Here is a 21,489-nt window from a genome sequence, read left to right on the forward strand (position 1 = left end):
CCCTCACAAAGAAAGGCACACAGCAACAGACTGAGGGATCTCACACTGATGAGGGAAGAGCGTGGATACATTCATTCCACACTTTCATACCTGGGCTTCCTGCCTAACACGTGGAAGTACCTGAACATTACAATATACTGTATATTGTGAAATTAATTGCATATTATGCCAGGCTGGGAAACACTTATTGTGTTTGAAACGTGGCATGTATTTTCCATCTCCTATGGGTGGAAATGATGGACATGAGTTGGGGACTTGTGGTACCCTATACCATGGTACTATATTTTCACTCTTACCTTGACCACAACGGTTTTCTCTACAGAGTCTTCTCTATGATCCTTTCCGATCAAGAGTGGATCTTCAGAGCATTCTCCTTCCAACTGCAGAGAACCGCTGCTCACATGGATCTTTATGTTCTCTGAATAGTGACAATATGACAAAGATGATGAGAAAATATTCTGGCTATCAAGTTTTAAATCTCCATTTTCTGCATTATTATTATTTCTACAAACTGTGTATATTATTATCTGATTTTATAATAAATGAAGTCCATATCTCTGAGCAAAACAGAACTTCGCATTCACCCACTGGGACAGGAGGTATCCACAACAGAATGTTTTCTCCCTTCCAGTCTTTAAATATCTTGTTTTTAAGATGTTGCTAATCATGTCCAGGTGAACATAAGTGAGGTCATTAATTATTTCATTGTTTCCTACAGGGAAATCAAGTTGGCTGGAATCTGGAACCTCTTTCCAGCCGCCATCACCAATCTAACAGTTCAGAGGCTCAATAAACTAAAAACAACCCATCTCTGTATTTTGTGGCTAAATTACATTGTTTGGCGCTACATACAATGAACATATTATAGCATGCTAGACCTATTAACCCCTTCAGTGACAATCCCGAGAAGTTTCTGGGCTGTGCCTCAGTGCCCAGTCTGGCAAGCCTGGAAAATTCTCGGGATTGCCACTGTTTAGAGCCGGGCAGGGCTGCTGAGTTCAATCACTGAACTCAGGCAGTTTCGGCGCTGCCTGGCTCCCTCCCCTCTGCCGCGTCTCCTCCTCACTCCTCCTCCCCCCTCCCCCCCCTCCCCTCCAGGTTTTCTATTGAAGTCCCCGGCGCCGGCTTATGACAAGTCGCCTGCCGGGGTCAGGGACTGGGTGCCGGGGCACAGGTCCGGGCAGCGGCTGATTGACAGTTCAGCTGCGCTGCCCGGACCCAGGGAGACACTGGTGAGGGAGCGCTCCTCATAAAAAAAACTCATCAGTGGGGAGCGCTCCCCCCAAAAAAAACACCCACCACTGAAGGGGTTAATGTATCAAATAATGAAAATATTTTTAAAGTTAACCAGTGGGAAAGTTGCTTGTATCAACCAATCAGCTCCAAGTACAGTAGTACATTCTATAAAATGATAAGTAGAACCTGTTTACATGTATCAGCCTGGCATCCACTGCCCTGAGACGCCGGGGACAGCCCCGGGGATTCAGCCCTGGATGGGTGAAGCCTGGGGGGGTCCCCATTCCCCCAGGTTCCCCTACACATTTTATGCCCTGTATTTTTTAAACCAGGACCAGTTCAATGCTGGTTATGCTCAGAAGGGAGGACCCCATACCATTTTTCTTTTTACTAAATGCCGCACACTTTCATACAGAGAGAGTTATGGGCCCCATATATCAGCAATCACAATTAATGGATTCCCAGATCCAGGGATTTTTTGGCCAGATAAATGGATTCTACTATCTATTTGACTTGCCCACACATTACAGATTTATTTCAGTGATCGGCAGATTTTTCCATCTAAAGATTGCATCTTCATATCTGGAAATTGCCCAATCGATTGTCATTTCAGCTGTTCATAATGTAAATAGATGAAGAAAACGAAACGGGAATGCCCACACATATAAAAAAGATCCGCAGATTATACCAGATTATTAAGCATGTTTAAAATTCTGATTCAGCAATCGATTGGCGATCTCTATTCATTTTTTATTGGGATTGCCAAAAGGGGGAGCCCACACATCTAAAATTAATTGTGGCAATCATCTCCAGATCTCGGGATTGTCACAATCAATTGCTGATGTATGGGGCCCATTAGATTTGGGTGAGTTATTTTGTTTCTGTGCAGGATAAATACTGGCTGCTTTATTTTTGCACTGCAATTTAGATTTCAGTTTCAGCACACCCCACCCAAATTGAACTCTCTCTGCACTTGTTACATCTGCCCCACCTGCAGTGCCCATGGTTTTGCCCATTTTCCAAACTAATTTGTACTGAGCTCAGATCTGAATAATGCCCATAGCGTGAAGGATGATGGTGGCATCGGCTAAGGTCGACAGGTCATTAGGTTAGCACTAGCATTAGGTCGACATGGACAAGGTCGACAGTCAAAAAGTCGACATAGGTTTTTAATAAAATTTTTGTCCTGAGTGTCGACACAGTCGTCATGGACACCGTACCAGTGCACCGCATCTCCTCGCATGGCTCGCTGCGCTTGTAATGATTTGGGCATATTTATTCTCCCCCCATGCCCTAGTGGATGGCAGGGCATGGAATCCCACCTGTCGGCACATGTCGGCTCAAATAAAAAGTGAAAAACCCTTGTCGACCTTCTGACTTTCAACTTTGCCCATGTCGACCCAATTCTTGTGTCGAGCTAACAATCTTGTGTGCCTAAGCATATTTTCAGGTGTCAACCTAAGCCCATGTTGACCTAATGACTATACCAATAGAAATGTCCTTAAACCCCTGAATTTCAAATTTAGCACCTATCTATATATTACTTATGTGCAGGGCTGTGGCTTCCCAGGTAAAGTATGAGGAGTCTCCTTCACAGATACATTTGGCCTGTTCCTTCTTTTGGATGGTTAAGAAATCCTCGGAATCAGACAGCGATACCACCACCTGTAATAATGCCACAGTAATACAGTAGAAACAAAAGACATGAATGAATAGTCTATGCTTGAAAACGGTTAGAAGACAATAATGTGATCTTTGAAAATGAAAATATATATATTTTGTTTTTAAGGAAAACTGTACAAAAGGACCAACATTTTTTATTTAAAGTTGATACAGGCTAAATGGAACATATTTGAAAAGTTTTGTGTAGAAGTTATACGCCTCTTCCCCAGTGTATATACAGGGTGATTCAAAAGTTGCAGTACACACTTTTGTTTCAAAATCTGTGCAGGAAATGGGAAAACTTAAATAATCCAGTAAGGTATAGGTGATGTGGGCTATCTTTTGGGGTATGTACCAAACAGGGGTGCCATCTTATATCTAAAAGAGTGTACACACAGAGCAAATTTGTGGTATTTTCTAAGCAATCTGACTAGATTGCTTAGAAAGTAAGCACAGATCTCTCCGTGTGTATGCTCCGAGAGATTAAATATCTCTTGCTAACTAAGGCCCTTATTCTGGTTGGTGCGGTCGAGCCGCATATGCGGCTGCGACCGCACCAGACGAATCCCCGCCCACCCTACGGATCGCCACGGCCGTCCGTACACGGACGGCTGGCGATCCGCATAAAAATGGTGGAGGCTACGCCTCCACCATGGTGGGAGCTGCCCCCTGCATTCGATGGTCGTCGACCATCGAAGGCAGGTCCGCACGCCGCGGCAGCTCCCGCAAGCTGAGACCACACGGACAATCGTCCGTGTGGTAGCTTGTATGGGGGCTGAAAGCTGACATCCGGCGACGTCAGCTTTCCGCCCCCATGAGTTGCGTCATGGCTTCATTACCATGCGTACGCCCCGCGTTTGCATGGGAACGCCCATGAAACGCGGGGCGTACACATAGGGAAATGAGGGCATGATGCCTCTCACGCCCCTATACGCCCCCTTTGCGGCGGACGAAATCCGTCTGCGGCGAAGGGGGCTGCACATGCGCAGATTGACCTCTGCGCATGTGCAGAGTAAAAACATCGGCGGTACGGCCGCACGCGGGCCGTACCGATCCGATTAGAATAAGGGCCACAGTCAGTGCATGCAGTCAAAATCTAGTTAGATTGCTTAGCAAATGACTGAAAATCTCTCTGTGTGTACAGAATGAGAGATACTAATCGCAATCTCTCATTCTGAACAACTGCCCGGCCTTTTTTTGCTTAAGCAAAATTGCTTAGCAAAATTGATTAGCACAATTGCTTCGCACAAATCTCTTCGTGTGTATGTGCTCTCCATGGGAGATCTTGACACCAGCAAAATTGCTTAGCAATATTGCTTAGCAAAATTGCTTAGCACAGATCTCTACGTGTGTATGCCCCTTTAGTCAGTTTTTCCATTTCCTGCACAAAAGGATGTACTGTGACTTTTGAATCACCCCGTATATGGAATCTTTTGCCATTTTGTTTTACTTTTTAATATGAAATTCTGCATCACAGACTGTATATTTTTCAATTTGTGTTTCTGTATTCGTGCTGTTTGGGAACCCCATTTCCTTTGGGATTATATTACATGAATGTGAAAGAATAGTACTGTTAAAAGTATTTACAAGGATGTATCCACTAAATAAACAGTTACGTGTGTTGAACTATCGACATTACTCCGAGGAGTGTATGTTAAAACTGTATGTTCAAGAAACCTTTATGTGTCCGGCCTTCTTCACATTGATATTGAGTAGGGTAAGCCCATCTACCATTTGAGGTCCGCACATACCAAAGGGTGAGTGCGGCAAGCCTTTGGATCTCCCCCAGCCCCTAACACTGCATTTCCTAAGATCAGTGCAGTAGCCTCGATAGCAACAAACTACCCTTTCTCTATTCTGCAGTCCCTCTGGGAAGCACTTGCCCTGGCCCTGTGACTTCCGATGCAGATTCGGTTACGCAGCTGCGATGGCCAATGTTTTTGCTTAATGATCTGATGCAGCACCTTAGGACGCAACAGTATATCATAGAAGGACGTAGGAGGTGTCTATTTACACAAGACGTCTGCTGCAGCATTGTTAGCAAAGTCCATCTTCAAATCAGCCCTGAATTACACCTATTGGCAGAAGGGTTTGGGCTGATTCCTGTAATATATGAGGTGCTGCTAATGAGAAGTACCTACACTGTGCGCAGTATGCAAAAGAACAAGAGGAAAGTACAGTTATCTCTGTATTTGTGGGGGTACTCTTGCTGATTTTTTTTTAAAATATAACTTTTAATTCAAGATAATTTGCTTGTTATCTTTAAAACCAGACACTAGTCTAATAGAATCCTGTTTGTCTCGCAGCATTGGTACATTTATTTGTTCTTACATTTGTGTTGTGTGCAGTGGTGTAGCTATGTGCCACGGTGCCCGGCGCAAGGGTATGAAACACAGTTGGATGTGGACTGCAGCACCATGCTTCGGGCATGGTGCCTCGCTGTGCTCGGAACACTATTTTATTCTCCCACCACGCCCTAGTGAATGAAACATCGCCTGTCGGCACATGTCGGCTCTAAAAACCCATGTTGACCTCGCGACCTGTCGACCTATCCCATGTCGACATTGCCCCATGTCGGTCGACCTTGTCCCATGTCGACCTAGACACCTGTCGACCTTCATCCATGTCGACCTAGAACCCTGTCGACCTAGTTGCCTGTCGACCCGTATACAGTACTAGGGTTGCCGACGTTTACAATATTCTCTCTGGAAGAACCCTGGAGAGGAGACTGTCAGCAGCACTTCTGGGGGCGGGGCTGATGGAGACATCATTAGTCCCTGTTCCCAGTAATGCAAATCCCGCAATTCAGGGGTCTCCGAGGAGGGAGTAGGGCTAAATAGACGCGATTTGTATATTTAAACCCGCTCTCTCTGCTGAAAACCCGCGAATCATGGCAATTTAAAACTCTGCCGCTGGGGTCCGCCGGTATCCATGAGGGATGCCCACCTTTCTGAGGGGCCAGGAGGGGGACCCAATTTTTGGGACCCTCCCGGCCATTCTGGGAGGGTAGGCAACCCTGGCATAACTAAATTTTTTAAGAAAAAAGCTAAAATCTTGTAAGTTTGATGATAAAGTAGAATGTAGTATTGTAGCATATACTACAGCCCACATCATCTCCTTACACTATTCTATGCTAAACAGCACCTGGGGGAGGGAAGTATTTACTGTACAGGCAAGGCAGGGTTCGCCCACACAGGCTGCAAATGGATGTTTAACATAAACATCCATTCGTATTCCGTGGATAACCACCCACAGAAAGTTGTGGAAGGTACACGCATATACAAGTGACTTTCAAGTCACTTCCATATGTGTGCACGCTGAAGCGGATATTGGCGGGCAGCTGACATCCGGTGATATCCGCTGCCAGTCCCCCGCACCCTCGTCACTGCCTCATTACCATGAGAGCGCCCAGCATTCTCATGGGAACGGCCATGTAATGCAAGGCGTTCCCATATGGTAGTAGGGCAGCCCGGCGCCTTCCGCCCTTCTCCGCCCCCCCACACGCCGTGTAGGGTGTGTGCACCCGTCGAACCGAAAGTTCACCATGGATGCACGCATACTAAGTCTGCACATGTGCAGAAATGCACGTGTGCATGTGCAGAAGTGCAACATTGGTCCTCCGTTCGAATGCACGGAGGACTGAATGCACTAGAATAACCCCCTATGTGCAGAGCTGAGGAGTCTTTGGGTATTTTGTATCGTGTACTTTACATTGCATTTCATATTCTGTATTTACTCATTGAAGTACACCCTAAAAGATGGATCTTTGAAAGGGGTATAATGAAATGTATGGCACAATATGTGTCTACTGTACTTTCATTTTTGGCATCTGCAGTTAGCAAACTTGGCTGAACATATTCCTGTTGTTTATGACTGTACTTACCAGCACACAGCTCTTCACATAGTTAAAGACCAGGGCTTTGATTGTAAATGTCTCTCCTTGTACCACAGAGTAGGGTAAGATCAGGTCGATGAAGTATGGTTGGAAGGTGGTGAGTCCAACATCCTTTATCTCACTAACTCCAGACTTCCCCAGGCAGATGGCATCAGTTACCCACTTAGTGATAGTATCTGGGGTAGTCAGGTTCAGCTCTGTGTGTCCCTCTGGGCTGTCAAACAAGATTTAGTGTTGTGTTCAAAAGTTACATATAGTTTCATAGTAGTTAGGCCGAATAAAAATGTGCGTCCATCGAGTTCAACCTTGGTTGGTGTGTATGATCTATTTGCTACATCCCTTATTATATGTTGTGTATTCTGATTTATTTAAAGACAGATTATGATTGTTGTTTGTACCCCTGGATGTTTGTACCCAATAGACGTTTGTCCAACCTTATTTTAAATGTATGAATTTTGTCTGCTGACACCACTTCTTCTGGAAGAGTGTTCCACAATTTGGCTGCCCTGACCATCATTTTTTTTTTCCTTTTAAGGGAACAAAATCTTCTTTTCTCTAGTCTAAACTCATGCCCACAGGTCATAGAGTCCTTTCTTATAACAAAAAGGTTGCCTGGCAGTTCCTTATATTGGCCCCTGATATTTATACATGTGTAGCATGTCTCCCCTTAAATATCTATTTTCTAGCGTAAATATTCCCGATTTGTTCAATCTGTCTTCATAGCTTAAATTCTTCAACCCCTTAATTAGTTTTGTTCTTCTTTGGACTTTTTCCAGTTCTATGATGTCCTTTTCATAGAGCGGGACCCAGATTTGTACTCCGTATTCTAGATGAGGTCTAACCAATGCTTTGTAGAGTGGCATAATTACATATGAGTCCCTAGTCTCCATACCCCTTATTATACACGCTAGTATCCTGTTGCCCGTATTTGTTGTTACATGACACTGAGCACTACACCCCAATTTGTTATCAATTTGAACTCCTAGATCCTTTTCCAGTTCTGATATACTTAATATACTCAAAGAAACCCCGCTTAGGTAAAGTTATAGTGTTAAAACTAAACAATCCTATATAATAAAATAACCGGTGGCCACTAGATAGAAACATAGAAACATAGAATTTGACAGCAGATAAGAACCATTTGACCCATCTAGTCTGACCCTTTTTTATCCTTCAGGTATTCTCAACCCTTTTTAATCCTTATTTCTTTGTAAGGATATTCATGTGCCTATACCAAGCATGTTTAAATTGTTCTACTGTCTTAGCCTCTACCACCTCTGATGGGAGGCTATTCCACTTATCCACTACACTTTCTGTGAAGTAATTCTTTCTAACATTTCCCCTGAACCTACCTCCCTCCAGTTTCAGTGCATGTCCTCGTGTTCTATTACTTCTTTTCCTTTGAAGAAAATTTCCCTCTTGAACTATGTAAAAACCCTTGATATATTTGAAGATTTCTATCATGTCCCCCTTTCCCTTCTCTGCTCCAAACTATACATGTTAAGATCTTTTAGTCTTTCCAGGTAAGTTTTGTGATGTAGGCCATGCACCATTTTAGTTGCCCTTCTTGGTACACTTTCCAATGTATTTATATCCTTCTGAAGATATGGCCTCCAGAACTGGACACAGTATTCCAGATGAGGCCGTACCAATGACCTATAAAGTGGCATTATTACGTCTTTTTTTCTGCTACTGATTCCTCTCCCTATGCAACCAAGCATCTGACTTGCCTTCCTCATTGCTTTGCTACATTGCTTTCCTGCCTTTAAGTCACTTGAAATAGTGACTCCTAGATATCTTTCCTCCTCAGTAGATGTTGCCCAACGGAGAAATTCAGCGGTTGATATGTTACTGATACTGTTTGGGCTTGACCAGCGACTGACATTACTGTTATGTTCTATCATTTTGATGGACTGGTAACTAGTAAATGATTAATACTGTACTTAATGCAGAATTAAAGTTCACAACTACAACAATACAGATTACCACTAATACTGCTACTGCATCAATGTTAACTGACACATATAGGCATCAATACCGCACGTTACATTGAGGTATAATGCTTTGTGCTTTGCCGACGAAGCAGCAAGCAGCAGCCCCAAGATGTATTAACATCTCGGATGCCAAAGTGGGCTCCCCGCTCCAGTAATCGCTGCTAGACCTTCTACAGCACATCAGCCTAGTGCTAAAGCACTGTGTCTTTTCCCCGGCCGGCTCACTGTGCATGCAAAAAAGTATGTGGGATCTCACTTGCAGCCCAGAACAGCGCTGTCCCTGATGTGCTATATGGGTGGGATGCAGTTGAAATCCAGGCGGTTGGAATCCCGGTGTTCAAAATCCCGACCGCCGAAATCCCGACACTTTCTTCCTCCATGGGTGTCCATGACACCCAAAGAGGGAGAATAAATTAGTGTGCCGAGCGTAGCGAGGCACCGGGCCCCACAGGGGAGGGAGGCACTCCACGTCCCCCCCTTGTCGGGATTTCGGCGGTTAGGATTCTGGCATCAGGATTTTGAACGCCGGGATTCCGACTGCCGGGATTTAGAACCAATCCCGTATGGGCAATGACAGCTGCGGCTGCCAGGTCAGTGCTACTTACCATTCATACATTTGTCCCCAACTGCCCCATATCTTGAATAAAGCAGTGCTGATAATGACAGATGAGCATCCACGGAATGCTGTGGGTGGCTGCACTGCATGCACAGGACACTTCAGACAGGACTGCAGCCAAGATACTGGCTGAAGCAGGGGTTGATTGGGGACTAGAAATGGCCCTGGAAAATTTCTGGAAGTTGTCTCCTGTGGGCGTTACCAAATCAACAATGGGCAGGGCCAGCATAACAGTAGACTGGATTACTAGCTACATCACTCTAACTAGAGACATCGGTGACAGGCAAGGCTAATGCATCAGGCAGCGGGCGTCGAACGCCAGCAGGGGGTGGCGAGGGGAGCGATATATTAAAGATAGACTGTGCTGCACAGTCTATTTGTACTTGCAATGCCAACCACACAGCCCATATTTTCCAGACCAGCCAACTGCTGCACTGGTATAGCCGTTACTGACTGTCACATTTTCAAACCTGCTGTATTTATTCTCAACTGACTCATTCTACAGATCCACAGGTGGCCTGGAAAACATGAACTGTTGGTAGATCTCGAGGAACAGTTTGGCCACACCTGTTCTACAGCAACAAATACAATATGAAGGCCATACATTGTATAATAGCTAGGACAGAGAAATACATACCCCACGGAAACTAGATCAAACAACCAGGTGTCTGGGAAGTATCCCCTTGTGCGAGGCTTCTTCAGCTCTTCACCTTTTTCTTGGGAAATTAAAGAAATATTAGAGATAGGTGAAAGGAAGAAGGAGACAAGTGACAGGGAATGTAAGAAACATGAATAAAGTACTGTAACATTCACTGATTGCCTGCTGTATAAACAGAGACCTGGAAATAAGGCAATATCTGGCAGCATGTCTCAAATCAGCCAATACTGTATGTCTGCCTCACATTCTGCTGAAAGTATGTTTATAAAACTTTAGGGGTATACTACACAAGATGTGATTGCTTTGCTATTCATTTCAGATTTGATCCGGATCAAAATCGGGATCGAATCGCACGGCAAGGCAAACACATTAGATTTGGACTATATAATACAGATCTGTACTACAGTATATAGCCTTGCCTGCACAGTCTATTTTTCTATTGGATTATGTATGAGAACATATCTGTACACTAGTAAGTCCCCTCGAAGCAAAAGCTTCGAAAACTAGCAAGGCAACGAATTGTTCATAGAACCGGTTCCGAATACTATAGCTCTCAGCATATATAAATGGAAATACTTCACAAAATGATTAAAGAAGGAGACATCAGCTGCTTTCAAATAAGTGACCCAGGGCAAATGACATGGACGTATCTCTTTGGAAGACCCATGTGGCCATTTTTCTTGGAAGATACTGGCGGTAAATGTACATAAGCAAACGCAGGCTTAATTCAAGAAGTAATTTTTTCGCCGCTCTTCCACATCAGCATAATTTCTTGGCCTAGACATGTTGTTATTTTGGCCGCTGATGTGCATTGTATCTCCGATATCTCTGTCTTTCTTTTCTGCTCGCACAAGGATTTTTCAAAACATGTCTATAAAGATTGTAGGTAGGAGTTTGACTCTTCCAGAAGGGAGGATCTACAAGAATGTGGTTATTTAAGTGAGGTTATCCTCTCTAATCCTGGTTGTGCTACTGTAAGTTCCACATCTATGATTTCAGTTACACATTTTGTCATTTGCTGAGGTTGTGCACTAGTTTCTTGCCACATTCCCTGATTCAAATATATTTGATCGAATACTTTGAAGTGTAACCTCATTTCCGCTTATCATTATGTTTGCAGGGTCATTTGTTATTAACATACGAGTGATTTTCAATCTTTTTACCTTGCAACACACTAAATAAGATTTTAAAATTGCCAAGGCACACCATAAGATCCCCACAGGGCAAATTACATTGGTCCCCACAGGAAAAAACAAACAAAACTATTGGCCCCCATATAAAAACCACAATCACACGGGTCCCCACAGGTAACATAAATAAAATACATTGGCCCTTTAGATGAAAAGAACAGACCAGTAAATAACAGTTGAACTGGTGGTGGCTGTAAACTGGTTTGGGCATCTCTAGATCTGGGGGCACACTTGAGAACAGCTTTAAGCACACTAGTGTGGCACGGCACAGTGGTTGTAAAACACTGATTTACGGTATAAGGTTTTAGAATGGAATAGTTAGACCACTGATTGACTTAACATTTTTATCACATTTAAAATATCAAAATAATATGTATTTATATTTCTATAGTTTTCCCTTTAACTCTCCTAGTTTATAGAAATGATATTAATTACATAATATGCCATTACCTATAGTACTTTTTTCCTTTTTGCGATGCAATGAAGAGCGTCCAGCAAATCCACTCGGAACACAGGTCGGAGGTTTACTTATTTGAGTGTTGGTAATAATTTTTAGATTGTACATCTTTAGAAGAAAAAAATGGTAATAGTCAAATTAAATATAGTAAATCATTCTGAAAAGACACCTAAATTATATTTTCGACAACTACAGTATTAGTAGATTTAGTTATGTGTATTCAATGCAATATTTTCTCCAGTTAACATTAATATAAAGTATTTTTTCTCCATAAATTCTGTGGCCCCAACTTTAATGGTCCAGGAAGAAACAAATATGTTACTAAGGCGCTATATATATACTCTGTCTGTCTATCTATTATGCACAGTGTGGGACTGGGACATAAGGGGCTTTACTGGCTCTGGTACAGACCAATGCTTAAGGGGGAGAGACTTGGCCAACCATTATTATGCAGACAACATGGATATCATATGGTCTAATTATACATGTTCCACCTCTAGCTGTTAACTGAAGCTTTAATACTGTACAATAACAATTACTAATTTAAATTCACTGTCTAAAATCTGGTATTAGAATAGGGGGTGGAGCCGAACCAGGGGATTTTCCAGTACCCCTGTGGGCCAGTCCAACCCTGTATACTCATACTTGCCTACTGTTCCCAAACAACTGGAAGACTCCCGATCGTAAGGGAGTTACCACTGTCAATGACATATTACCTGTTCCCCACAAAGGCCAATTGCATCCCCCATAGAGATTAAATAAAAATGTGTAAGTGTGAATATACTGACTATAGCACACAAGCAAATTGCAATTCAAACAATGTGAATAAAGTACATGGAAGTCAACAGTCCTTTTGCCAGTAGTGCATGCTAAAATGTTAATGATTCGTTTAAAAATTTTAGAACGTGAATTTTAGAATTTTCCATGTGCTTATACACACTAGCAGGACATTGGGTTGTGCTGTAAGCCCCATACACACTAGTTGATTCAGGGCACTGCAGATATCATTAACAACCAGAGGTTGTACAAGGAGAAAGAAAAGTACTTTTTTGGGGGGCACAGTTAATTATCTCAGATGTAGCTTAAAATTAAAATGTTATTAGTCAATATTAAAAATCATTTCCTAGGGGATGTTTAATCCAAAACAACAAGACAGACAACAGAAAACAAACAAATGTCAAATATAGGGTTAATTAAAAGCGGCAATCATTTATTGTACACTGCAAAACCAGTTTGATTTTGCAGTGTAAATGGTTGCCGCTTTAAAAAAACTGGAGATTTCTAACCAAATCTCTCACTTTCTGAATCCCTCATCCTAATAAATTTTGCCCATAGTTTTGACATACCTGAAACAAAGTGTAAGTATCTAGCTGAAAATCCCAAATACTTTGTATCGCAGTCTCATTTTCTTTGCAATGGTGCGCCACAGGATCCCTCAATGCAAATGGATAATAGCCATGTATTCTTGGTCGAATCATTTCTCCAATATTCTGTAGCTGTACACAAAATGATAACAGAAATACATCTGTTTAATATAAAATTCTTCTGATTTGACTACTAGTTATTTGCAAAAGTCGGTTCAGAATTGGCAGCTTTTTTTTCTACTCTCCCCATATGTATGTGATCATGTGGGGACCATGTGATCAAAGCACGTTCCAGGGAGGCAAAAAACTAGGCTGCCATTGCAAAAACCAGCAACAGATGTCTTTACTCACTGCATTTGCAGAACAGGTTCCAACGGAGAAGGTGCGGAGAGAAATATCTGTTCCATGATTCCTCCAGTGACACAAGACATAACACATTCAAGATATGGATTTGTGTATTTCATAGAAGCATTAATTTCTCTCAGCTACAGATGGAGCTGGCCTCTTCTTTGCAGCCGATTGAAGGGGGAGCATGTGCACGAGACGTTCGTGTTTCCCGTTCTGATAGAGTTCCCCGCTGCCTACATCGCCGGTCCCCACCGTCACCCCAAACCCCCCTAACCCTGCCCGTCTCCCTGAAGCAGAGATGGGCAGGGTCACGCTGTGCAGCCGCCGAGATACTGGGAGTCCCTCTCTGCCAGCACTCACCAGTGTAGACGTTCTGGCGAGCGCCGGGCAAGCATGAGAGGGGTTCCATCTGTATATCAATAGTATTAATGTTCAGCCCCCATGGAAACCTAAGTAAAATCACTGATTTACTCTATAATATATAGACAAAATATTTATCTATATTTTAGGCTTTCTCCAGCTGAAATACTAGAGAAAAACCTTTTATACATTTACTAAATAGATCACATAGTACTTCAACATTGACTTTATATTGAATCTGGTAGACAAACTTGGAATCCTATACTGTAAGCCACAACTACTCAAAACTATTTTATGTGAACCCACCCAATGTGTATACTACCCCATTTAAGATAGATGCATTGTAATTATCCACTTAAATTTATTAATAGGATATAGCAGGGTAGACCACAAAAATTAAATATTCCCTGGATTTAAGAAGGTGGGGACTGCAGCAGATATGTACCAAGAGAGGGCAATGTTCTAGGAGAGGGATCTCCTGTAATCCCCACCAGCAACTACTCAGTGAGCAGACCTTGCATGTGCAGTGGCATGACCGTGATCTTAGTCCGAACCAGGAAGTACAGTGATCACACGGACCGGCACTTATTGGAGCCCGTCTCTGCGTGTGATTTTTTAAACATAGCGATACATCATTTCTTTTTGAGATAGTATCCTTTATAATAAAAGCCAAATGCTGCTCCTCAACTCTGTGATGCACCGGCCACCACTGGAGGGCTGCTCCTACATAATGTCTGCTCCCTCCGTCCCCCATAATCCCACCCTGGTGTCCATCATTTTGACAGACTTTTTAACTAGTAGAGAATAAATGTAAACTTACTAAAAGATCTGTAACTGATGAGTCTTCAAGAGGTGCATGGAGTAAGAAACCTTTATCCACAGATCGCACAGAGCACCAGGATCCAGACTCTGCTGTAACTTTTAGATGCACGTGTTCTCCAGGACGGACCTGAGCTTCAGAGAAACTGAGTTGGACCTGTGACATATTGCAAATAGAAGATTTTAAAGTAAAAACAGTAGTCAAATAAAATAAACTTGTAGAACTTTCTTTTCTCTTTTGATTCTAAAATAATAATACTGTAATAATAAAATAATAATGTCAGATGTTGACAATATTCTGCTATGGAGCATTTACTTTTAAAGTTATTGCCTCAGATCAGGATACCATTTGCATGTCATAAAAGGAACCAGACAGTACAGTAGCTACCATAAATTGACAGCCTCTAGACTACATCTCCACTTGACATCCAGTATGTGCATATCAGCACAAGAAGACCTTTATCTGCTCTTTGTTACACTGCAGCACTACTTTCATATGATACTTAAACTAAATCCCAATACACAAAATCATTTCAACTGAGTTATTCTACAGTCTACATATATAGCAATGTAAATTAATAACCGCCATTAACATTAAATAATAATATAATAATCACAATCAACTTTATTTGGCCAGGTATACTTGCATATACTAGGAATTACATTTGGATTGCTGTTCAACAGCCAGGTAGGTAACAAGTAAACAGTGAACAATACAGATATACACTAGATCAGACATTCCCAACCTCGGTCCTCAAGGCACACCAACAGTACAGGTTTTAGAGATATACAGGCTTGACCACATGTGACTTAATTAGAGCTCTGATTGGTTCATGAGCCAGCATCATATATGAAATGGCCACCAGACTTAGCAAAGGGGTTGGAGAAGTGTGCTCCCAGCTCTCCTGACCTCAATAGCCATTGGAATTTGCAGCAGCAGTGTTTGGGTGAGTCTGTGGGCATTATATGTAAGCTGCACTAGTGGGGGCATTGTGTGTTTAAGCGGCAATACTGGAGGAATTTTGTGTCTAAGTGGCACTAGTGGGGGCATTTTGTGTGTAAGGGGCATTACTGGGGGCGTTATGTGTGTAAGCGACACTAGTGGGGGAATCATCTCTTCTCCTGCCACCAACACCAAGCGACTTTTTAATACATTTAAAATCACTTATTTACCCTCCCACGTCATCACCACCAGCTACTATCAGTGCACAAGAACTTGCTTCCTTCTTCAAGGACAAGATTGATAAAACCCAAGATAAAATGGCATGTTCTTCCTCAGCCAGTGACTTGCTTACTTCCTTTCCTAAACTCATTGGCATTTTCTCCTCATTTGACCCCACAAATGAGGATAGATTTTCAACACTCTTCTCATCCTCCTACTCCACTACCTCTCCTCTTGATCCTATGATCTCTCTTTCTTTACTGGTATCTTTCCTTCTCTGTTGAAGTATGCACTTATTACTCACATTCTGAAAAAAAACTAAATTCTGATCCAAACTATCTCTCTAACTACCATCCCATCTCTCAGCTACCATGCCTCTCCAAGCTACTTGAGGGACTTGCCTACACTCGCCTCACACACTTTCTTAATGTGTCTTACACAAGACACTGCAAAACCTCTAATACATGCACTCATTATTTCACGCATTGATTATTGCAATGGCCTCCTTACCGGTCTTCCTAAGAAAAGACTCACCACTACAATCCAGTTTGTATGTAGCTGCGAGGCTGATCTTCCAAGATAGATGTTCTATGTCTGTTGATCCGCTCTGTCAGTTTTACTGTATTCAATACTTCTACTCACATACAAGGCCATTAACCTGATTACACCAGCATATATCTTTTCACTTATATAAAAATATATCCCCACCAGACCTCTCCGTTCTGTACAAGATCTGCATCTCTCATCCACACTCATTACTAGATTGCATTCACAATTTTAGGACCTCGCACATTAAGACTTCCCTCTAGCCTCCAAAGTTTGAAGCGTTCCCTGAAAACATACCTCTTCAGTCAAGCTTATAATATTCCAGAATCCCCACATAACCTCCATTAGCAGTCATATCTAATCGCATAATATCAGGACAGTCTTGCATTCTGGTTCGACTGCCATGCTATGGAATCCTATCCTTATGTATCCCTCCTATTATCCCTATAGATTGTAAACTTGCGAGCAGGGCCCTCCTACCTCTATGTCGGTTTGTAACTATCCAGTTTGTTTTATCACTGTTTCGTATTGTAAAGCGCAATGGAATTTGCTGCGCTATATAAGAAACTGTAAATAAATAAATTATGTGTAAGGGGCACAACTGGGGGTTATGAGTGTAATCGGAACTAGTGAGGGCATTATTTATATAAATGGCACTACTAGGAACAGTATGTGTATATGGCACTTAAATGCCATGGTGAGTAGAGCAGCAGTGATTACTGCTTCTCCCAAATGTCTCCCCAACTTGCGCTCGTGGGGTAACGAGACCAGTGGGTGGGACAGCAGGACATTGAAAATTAGCGGGACTGTCCCGCTGTAGTTGGGACAGTAGGGAGGTATGCTTTAGTATTTTGCACCTTGTTTACTTGTTTTGTTTGCACTACTTCTGTTTATGTACTATGCACATAGGCCTGCACACGGGGGGTGCCAGGGGTGCACAGGCACTTCCTAAAGACAGCCCCCCCCCCCCGTGCGCACCCTTATGGTGCCCTTCCCCCAGGACCCTGTACAATTGCAGCAGCAGAGAGGATGCTGTGCTCGGACGGGCTGGCTGCTGTCTGACCAGAGGAATGGACTGCAGCACAGTTCAAAAATCAAATAGGGGAGCCATACCCACTGCCAGTGAGTCAGTTTCAGAATCAGAACAACTTTGGAATGGCAGTTGGTGTTTCTCCCCTTTGAATTTTAAACTGTGCTGCAGCCCCTGCTCTGGAGCCTCCCCTGGTACTATGTAAGGCAGAGCAAATCCATTGTGTTTATTGAACAACTCTACTCTTCCATACAAATGCACCAGTGCTACAGATGGAGCCAGCCTCAGCCAGCCCACCAGCGCAACATATCCATAGCGCTGTCTGGCGCTGGCATGGGGACAATCGAGCGGCTTACTCGCTCACACGTCGCACTCACTCAGCGGTGGGGACCGTGTGCTTCCCTGCCCATTTACGCTTCAGGGAGAAAGGCAGGAAGCAATATTGAGCGGGCAGCGAGCGGGGGATAGCGGGGGAGACGGGCAGATGGCTGCAGGTCCTCCAACCGAATGGGGCACGCAAGTGTCTCGTGCATGCGTGCCCCCTTCTGTCGGACTCTAGCAGAGTGGGGGGGAATGGCACATGGCGATTCTATAGCCAGGAGCCGCTCTAATGAGACCGGCTCCATCTCTATGTTGCATTTTGGTTTTATATACTGTATGTTTATTGTACTCACCTTGTTCTTGAAACAGTCTGAAACTTTGTATTCTGCTCTACCTACAACATTTTCTCCATTGGGCAATATAGTGAAAATTAAGATTGCAAAAACTGGATACAAATTTCTATCTACATGGATATTTAGAGGGAATGACCCATGTATCGCTGTAAAGAAAGTAAAACATATTAATCAGACACAATATTGATATTTTTGACCATACAGAAAATATTAGATATGGCAATTTAACATTATGTATAGACCATCTGTACTGTTAAATATTAATACCCTATTTCATACAGTATCCAGGGTATAAAAAGACCAATTTTTAGGGCTTTTACCATTCCCCCAGATTCCCGTTCTTATTTTAACGCAGAGAGGGAGAATTTGGATTACATTTGGAAACCCCCCTCTAAAAATCCAGTGTTTGATACTGCTGCCCATATACTGCGTCTCCCGTGATTACCAGTGAGTAACATACAGCCCTGCCCGATTCACCAGGGAGCTGCCTATTCTTCAGGGACCGTGGGAGACTACCCAAAAATCAGGAGGGTAGGCAAGTATGAGCTAAGACCTACTTCATGTACTGAAATCACTCATGGTTGCTGAATTGCTCTTACAGTACATGTCGCATAATATATGACCTACAGCACTGTCATTCAAACTGATATGACATGGCAACACCAATTCTCACAATGTGTTTTTCTTTTTTGTTAATCATGGCACACACTGTCACTCAGGGCCTTATTTTGGTTCATTCTTTCTGACAAAATCCTTCTTAGATGGGCAAAACCATGTGCACTGCAGGTGGGGCAGATGTAACATGTGCAGAGAGAATTAGATTTGGGTGGGGTTTTACTTCAAAGTGAGATCTATATTGCAGTGTAAAAATAAAGCAGTCAGTATTTTCCCTGCACAGAAACAAAATTACTCACCCAAATCTAATTCTCTCTGCACATGTTACATCTGCCCCCCCTGCAGTGCACATGGTTTTGTCCATCTAAGAAGGATTTTGACAGAAAGAATGAACCAAAATAAGGCCCTCAGTCACAAGGAAAGCTGTATGGGTGTTCAGCTTGTGATATGCCCTAGGCCCGGGCATAGGCACCAATTCTGTGGGTGCTCAAGGGCTTGAGCACCTACAGAAATTCACGAGCACCCATGGGCCGCCGTATTGCTGTATTATACATACATATTATACGGGCCGTGTTGCTTACTTGACTTTTGCCTGATGCGTACACCCGCCGGGGCACCAGCGCCAACCTTTGCCCCCTCCCTCTCCCTCCACCGCCAGGGCAGGTGACAGGGTGGGTCAAAGGGGACACCTGTACCGGGCCTCAAGCTTGTGAGGGGCCCCAAGGTTCTGAGGCGCTCAGGGGCGGTAAGCATAGCTGCGACAGTGCAGTGCCTAGCAATGGTTTAGAAAGGCACCCCCCCTGGTTCCTGTAAGGGTACTTACTGGGACCCTCCTCTGGTATCAGTGAATATTAATTATGTTTCTTTTGTAACAATAAAAAACACATTCAATATGCAGTTTATTAAAAAAAATTGCTCAAGGGGGCGGGGTTAGGGGGCCCGCCAGAGATATCAGTGTACCGGGTCCCAAGATTTCTGTTGCCTGCCCTGTCCACCGCGCCTGAACACACAGTGGCAGTGCGTCACAGCCTGGAGCCAAGGAGGCAGCTGAGCTTACTCACCCCCAAGTGGAGTGGACTGGAGTAGTAGGTAGACTGCCAAGAGCGGGACCGCCCGGCACCCGGCATCTGATTCCTCCAGTGAGTCCTGTCAGCTTTTAATATCTGTTCAGCCTCAGGTGACCTGAGGCTGAGCAGATATTAAAAGCTGACAGGACTCTCTGGAGGAATCAGATACCGGGTGCCGGGTGGTCCCGCTAATTATGATGAATTTATTAGCTTATATTTGATTTAAAGATTAAAATTACAATTTTACAGCTAAAAAAATTGAAAATTACAGAAATAAAGCATGTCCAAAGAAGCAACACTGCAGTACTCTTAATTAAATAACACACTTGTTACAATTGGCTGAGCAGTTAAAATCGATTTATTACATAAACCTAATGTGTATTCAATGGCTAATTCACCCTACAGCCTAAAAATGTGTTTTTTTCTACCCCTCATCTGGTTAGTACAACAACAGTAATTCACACAATAAAATGTAGTTGAATGCAGTTGGTGCATACTGTACATCTATCCTCCTTTCATTTTAAATAGCCCTTTTAATCGCACCATGCTATGGTGCTACTCTGTCGCTGAATAGCACACAAGCAGCTCCTGCATAGTAAAATATGTGGCATGTCTATATTCAGTGTGACTGGAGACAACTGTGCTGTATAATATAAATTGGTATTATTTTGTGGCCACGCCCCTTCCCCATGAAGCCACTCCCCTATATATTTTTGGAGTGGCTTCATGGGCACCCACCAGCAAAAACATAAATCGGCACCTATGGGCCCGGGTCATACAGCATTGTTTTTTTTCTGTAACCATTAGTCTTCTTAATCAGTCAGCCTTGGACTACTCCAGCGGTTTTCAAACTGTGGGTCCTGACCCCAAAGTGGGTCACGACCTTCTCAGCATGGGGTCGCAACTCCATGTTGCTGACCATCAGGCTGATGACTTTTCTAATCTCATTCAGTGATTCAAGGAGTATGAAAAATCTGTTGAATTGTCTGATATTTTGGACTCCTCCCATCACTGTGCCTCCACAATGCTGTCATGTATGTGCTGTCTGCTGCCTACACATGTGATGTGATGACCTTCTGTAGTAACTTGCTGGGGTCCTATAATTATTTTTATTGTCTGATTGGATCCCAGAGCAAAATAGTTTGAGGACCCCTGCACTACTCAAATAAATGTCTGCAATGGTAATTAAGACACAGATCAGTGAAATCTTATGTAATGTACATAGGATACATGATACTCACTTGGGTGATTTACTTGCTCTTTAAGTTCTAATTTATGTTTGTTGTATGAACTGATTCCATATTTAGATATCACCTGTGGAAGCAAAAAGAGAAAGTTATTACTTCCTAATACAAAACTAACATAATAATAGTAGACAAGTTCACAATATATACAGCCGAAACACCTGGCTGAGTCACAATTGCTGCTGAGGAATGGACTCTCCAAATTTGGTGTGTGGAATCTGCTACCTGGACATGATCTAATGTTATCTAACTCCTGTACACTGTGTGGTGATTTTCCCGAAAATCAGTTTTGTTAATGCAACCATAACCACAGATGTTCTTCTGGAATGAATTCTGGTGAATATGAAGGCCCCAACAATTTCTGAACAATCCATGCAGTGTGACAATAAGCTGCTGAAAGAGGCCAGTTACATTGGAGAATACTGTTTCTATGAAAGGTCTGCAATGGTTTATAGATAGTTGGTACATGATTTGGCCTAGAACAGGGCTTGCCAAACGGGTCCTCGAGATCTACCAGCAGTTAGTTCCTGTTTTCCAGTTTGCCGAGTTACC

The 21,489-nt window shown here is 43.1% G+C and overlaps 1 protein-coding gene across 1 annotated transcript in view; it reads right to left on the minus strand.

Moving 5' to 3' along the window:
- The window catches only part of LOC146009233 (alpha-1-inhibitor 3-like), a 127,888-nt gene that overhangs the window by 39,265 nt on the left and 67,134 nt on the right, over positions 1-21,489 (minus strand). The window contains exons 13-21 of the mRNA XM_083149394.1: positions 20,935-21,007; positions 18,012-18,157; positions 14,601-14,756; positions 13,055-13,204; positions 11,702-11,816; positions 10,041-10,119; positions 6,782-7,007; positions 2,781-2,901; positions 297-418 (exon numbers count right to left, since the gene is read on the minus strand). Coding sequence (XP_083005520.1) covers positions 297-418; positions 2,781-2,901; positions 6,782-7,007; positions 10,041-10,119; positions 11,702-11,816; positions 13,055-13,204; positions 14,601-14,756; positions 18,012-18,157; positions 20,935-21,007 — 1,188 coding nt within the window. The remainder of the gene's footprint in view (positions 1-296; positions 419-2,780; positions 2,902-6,781; positions 7,008-10,040; positions 10,120-11,701; positions 11,817-13,054; positions 13,205-14,600; positions 14,757-18,011; positions 18,158-20,934; positions 21,008-21,489) is intronic.

This window comes from Crinia signifera, chromosome 6, assembly GCF_055691185.1.
Source record: "Crinia signifera chromosome 6, ASM5569118v1, whole genome shotgun sequence".
In the NCBI taxonomy this organism is placed as follows: Eukaryota; Metazoa; Chordata; class Amphibia; order Anura; family Myobatrachidae; genus Crinia; species Crinia signifera.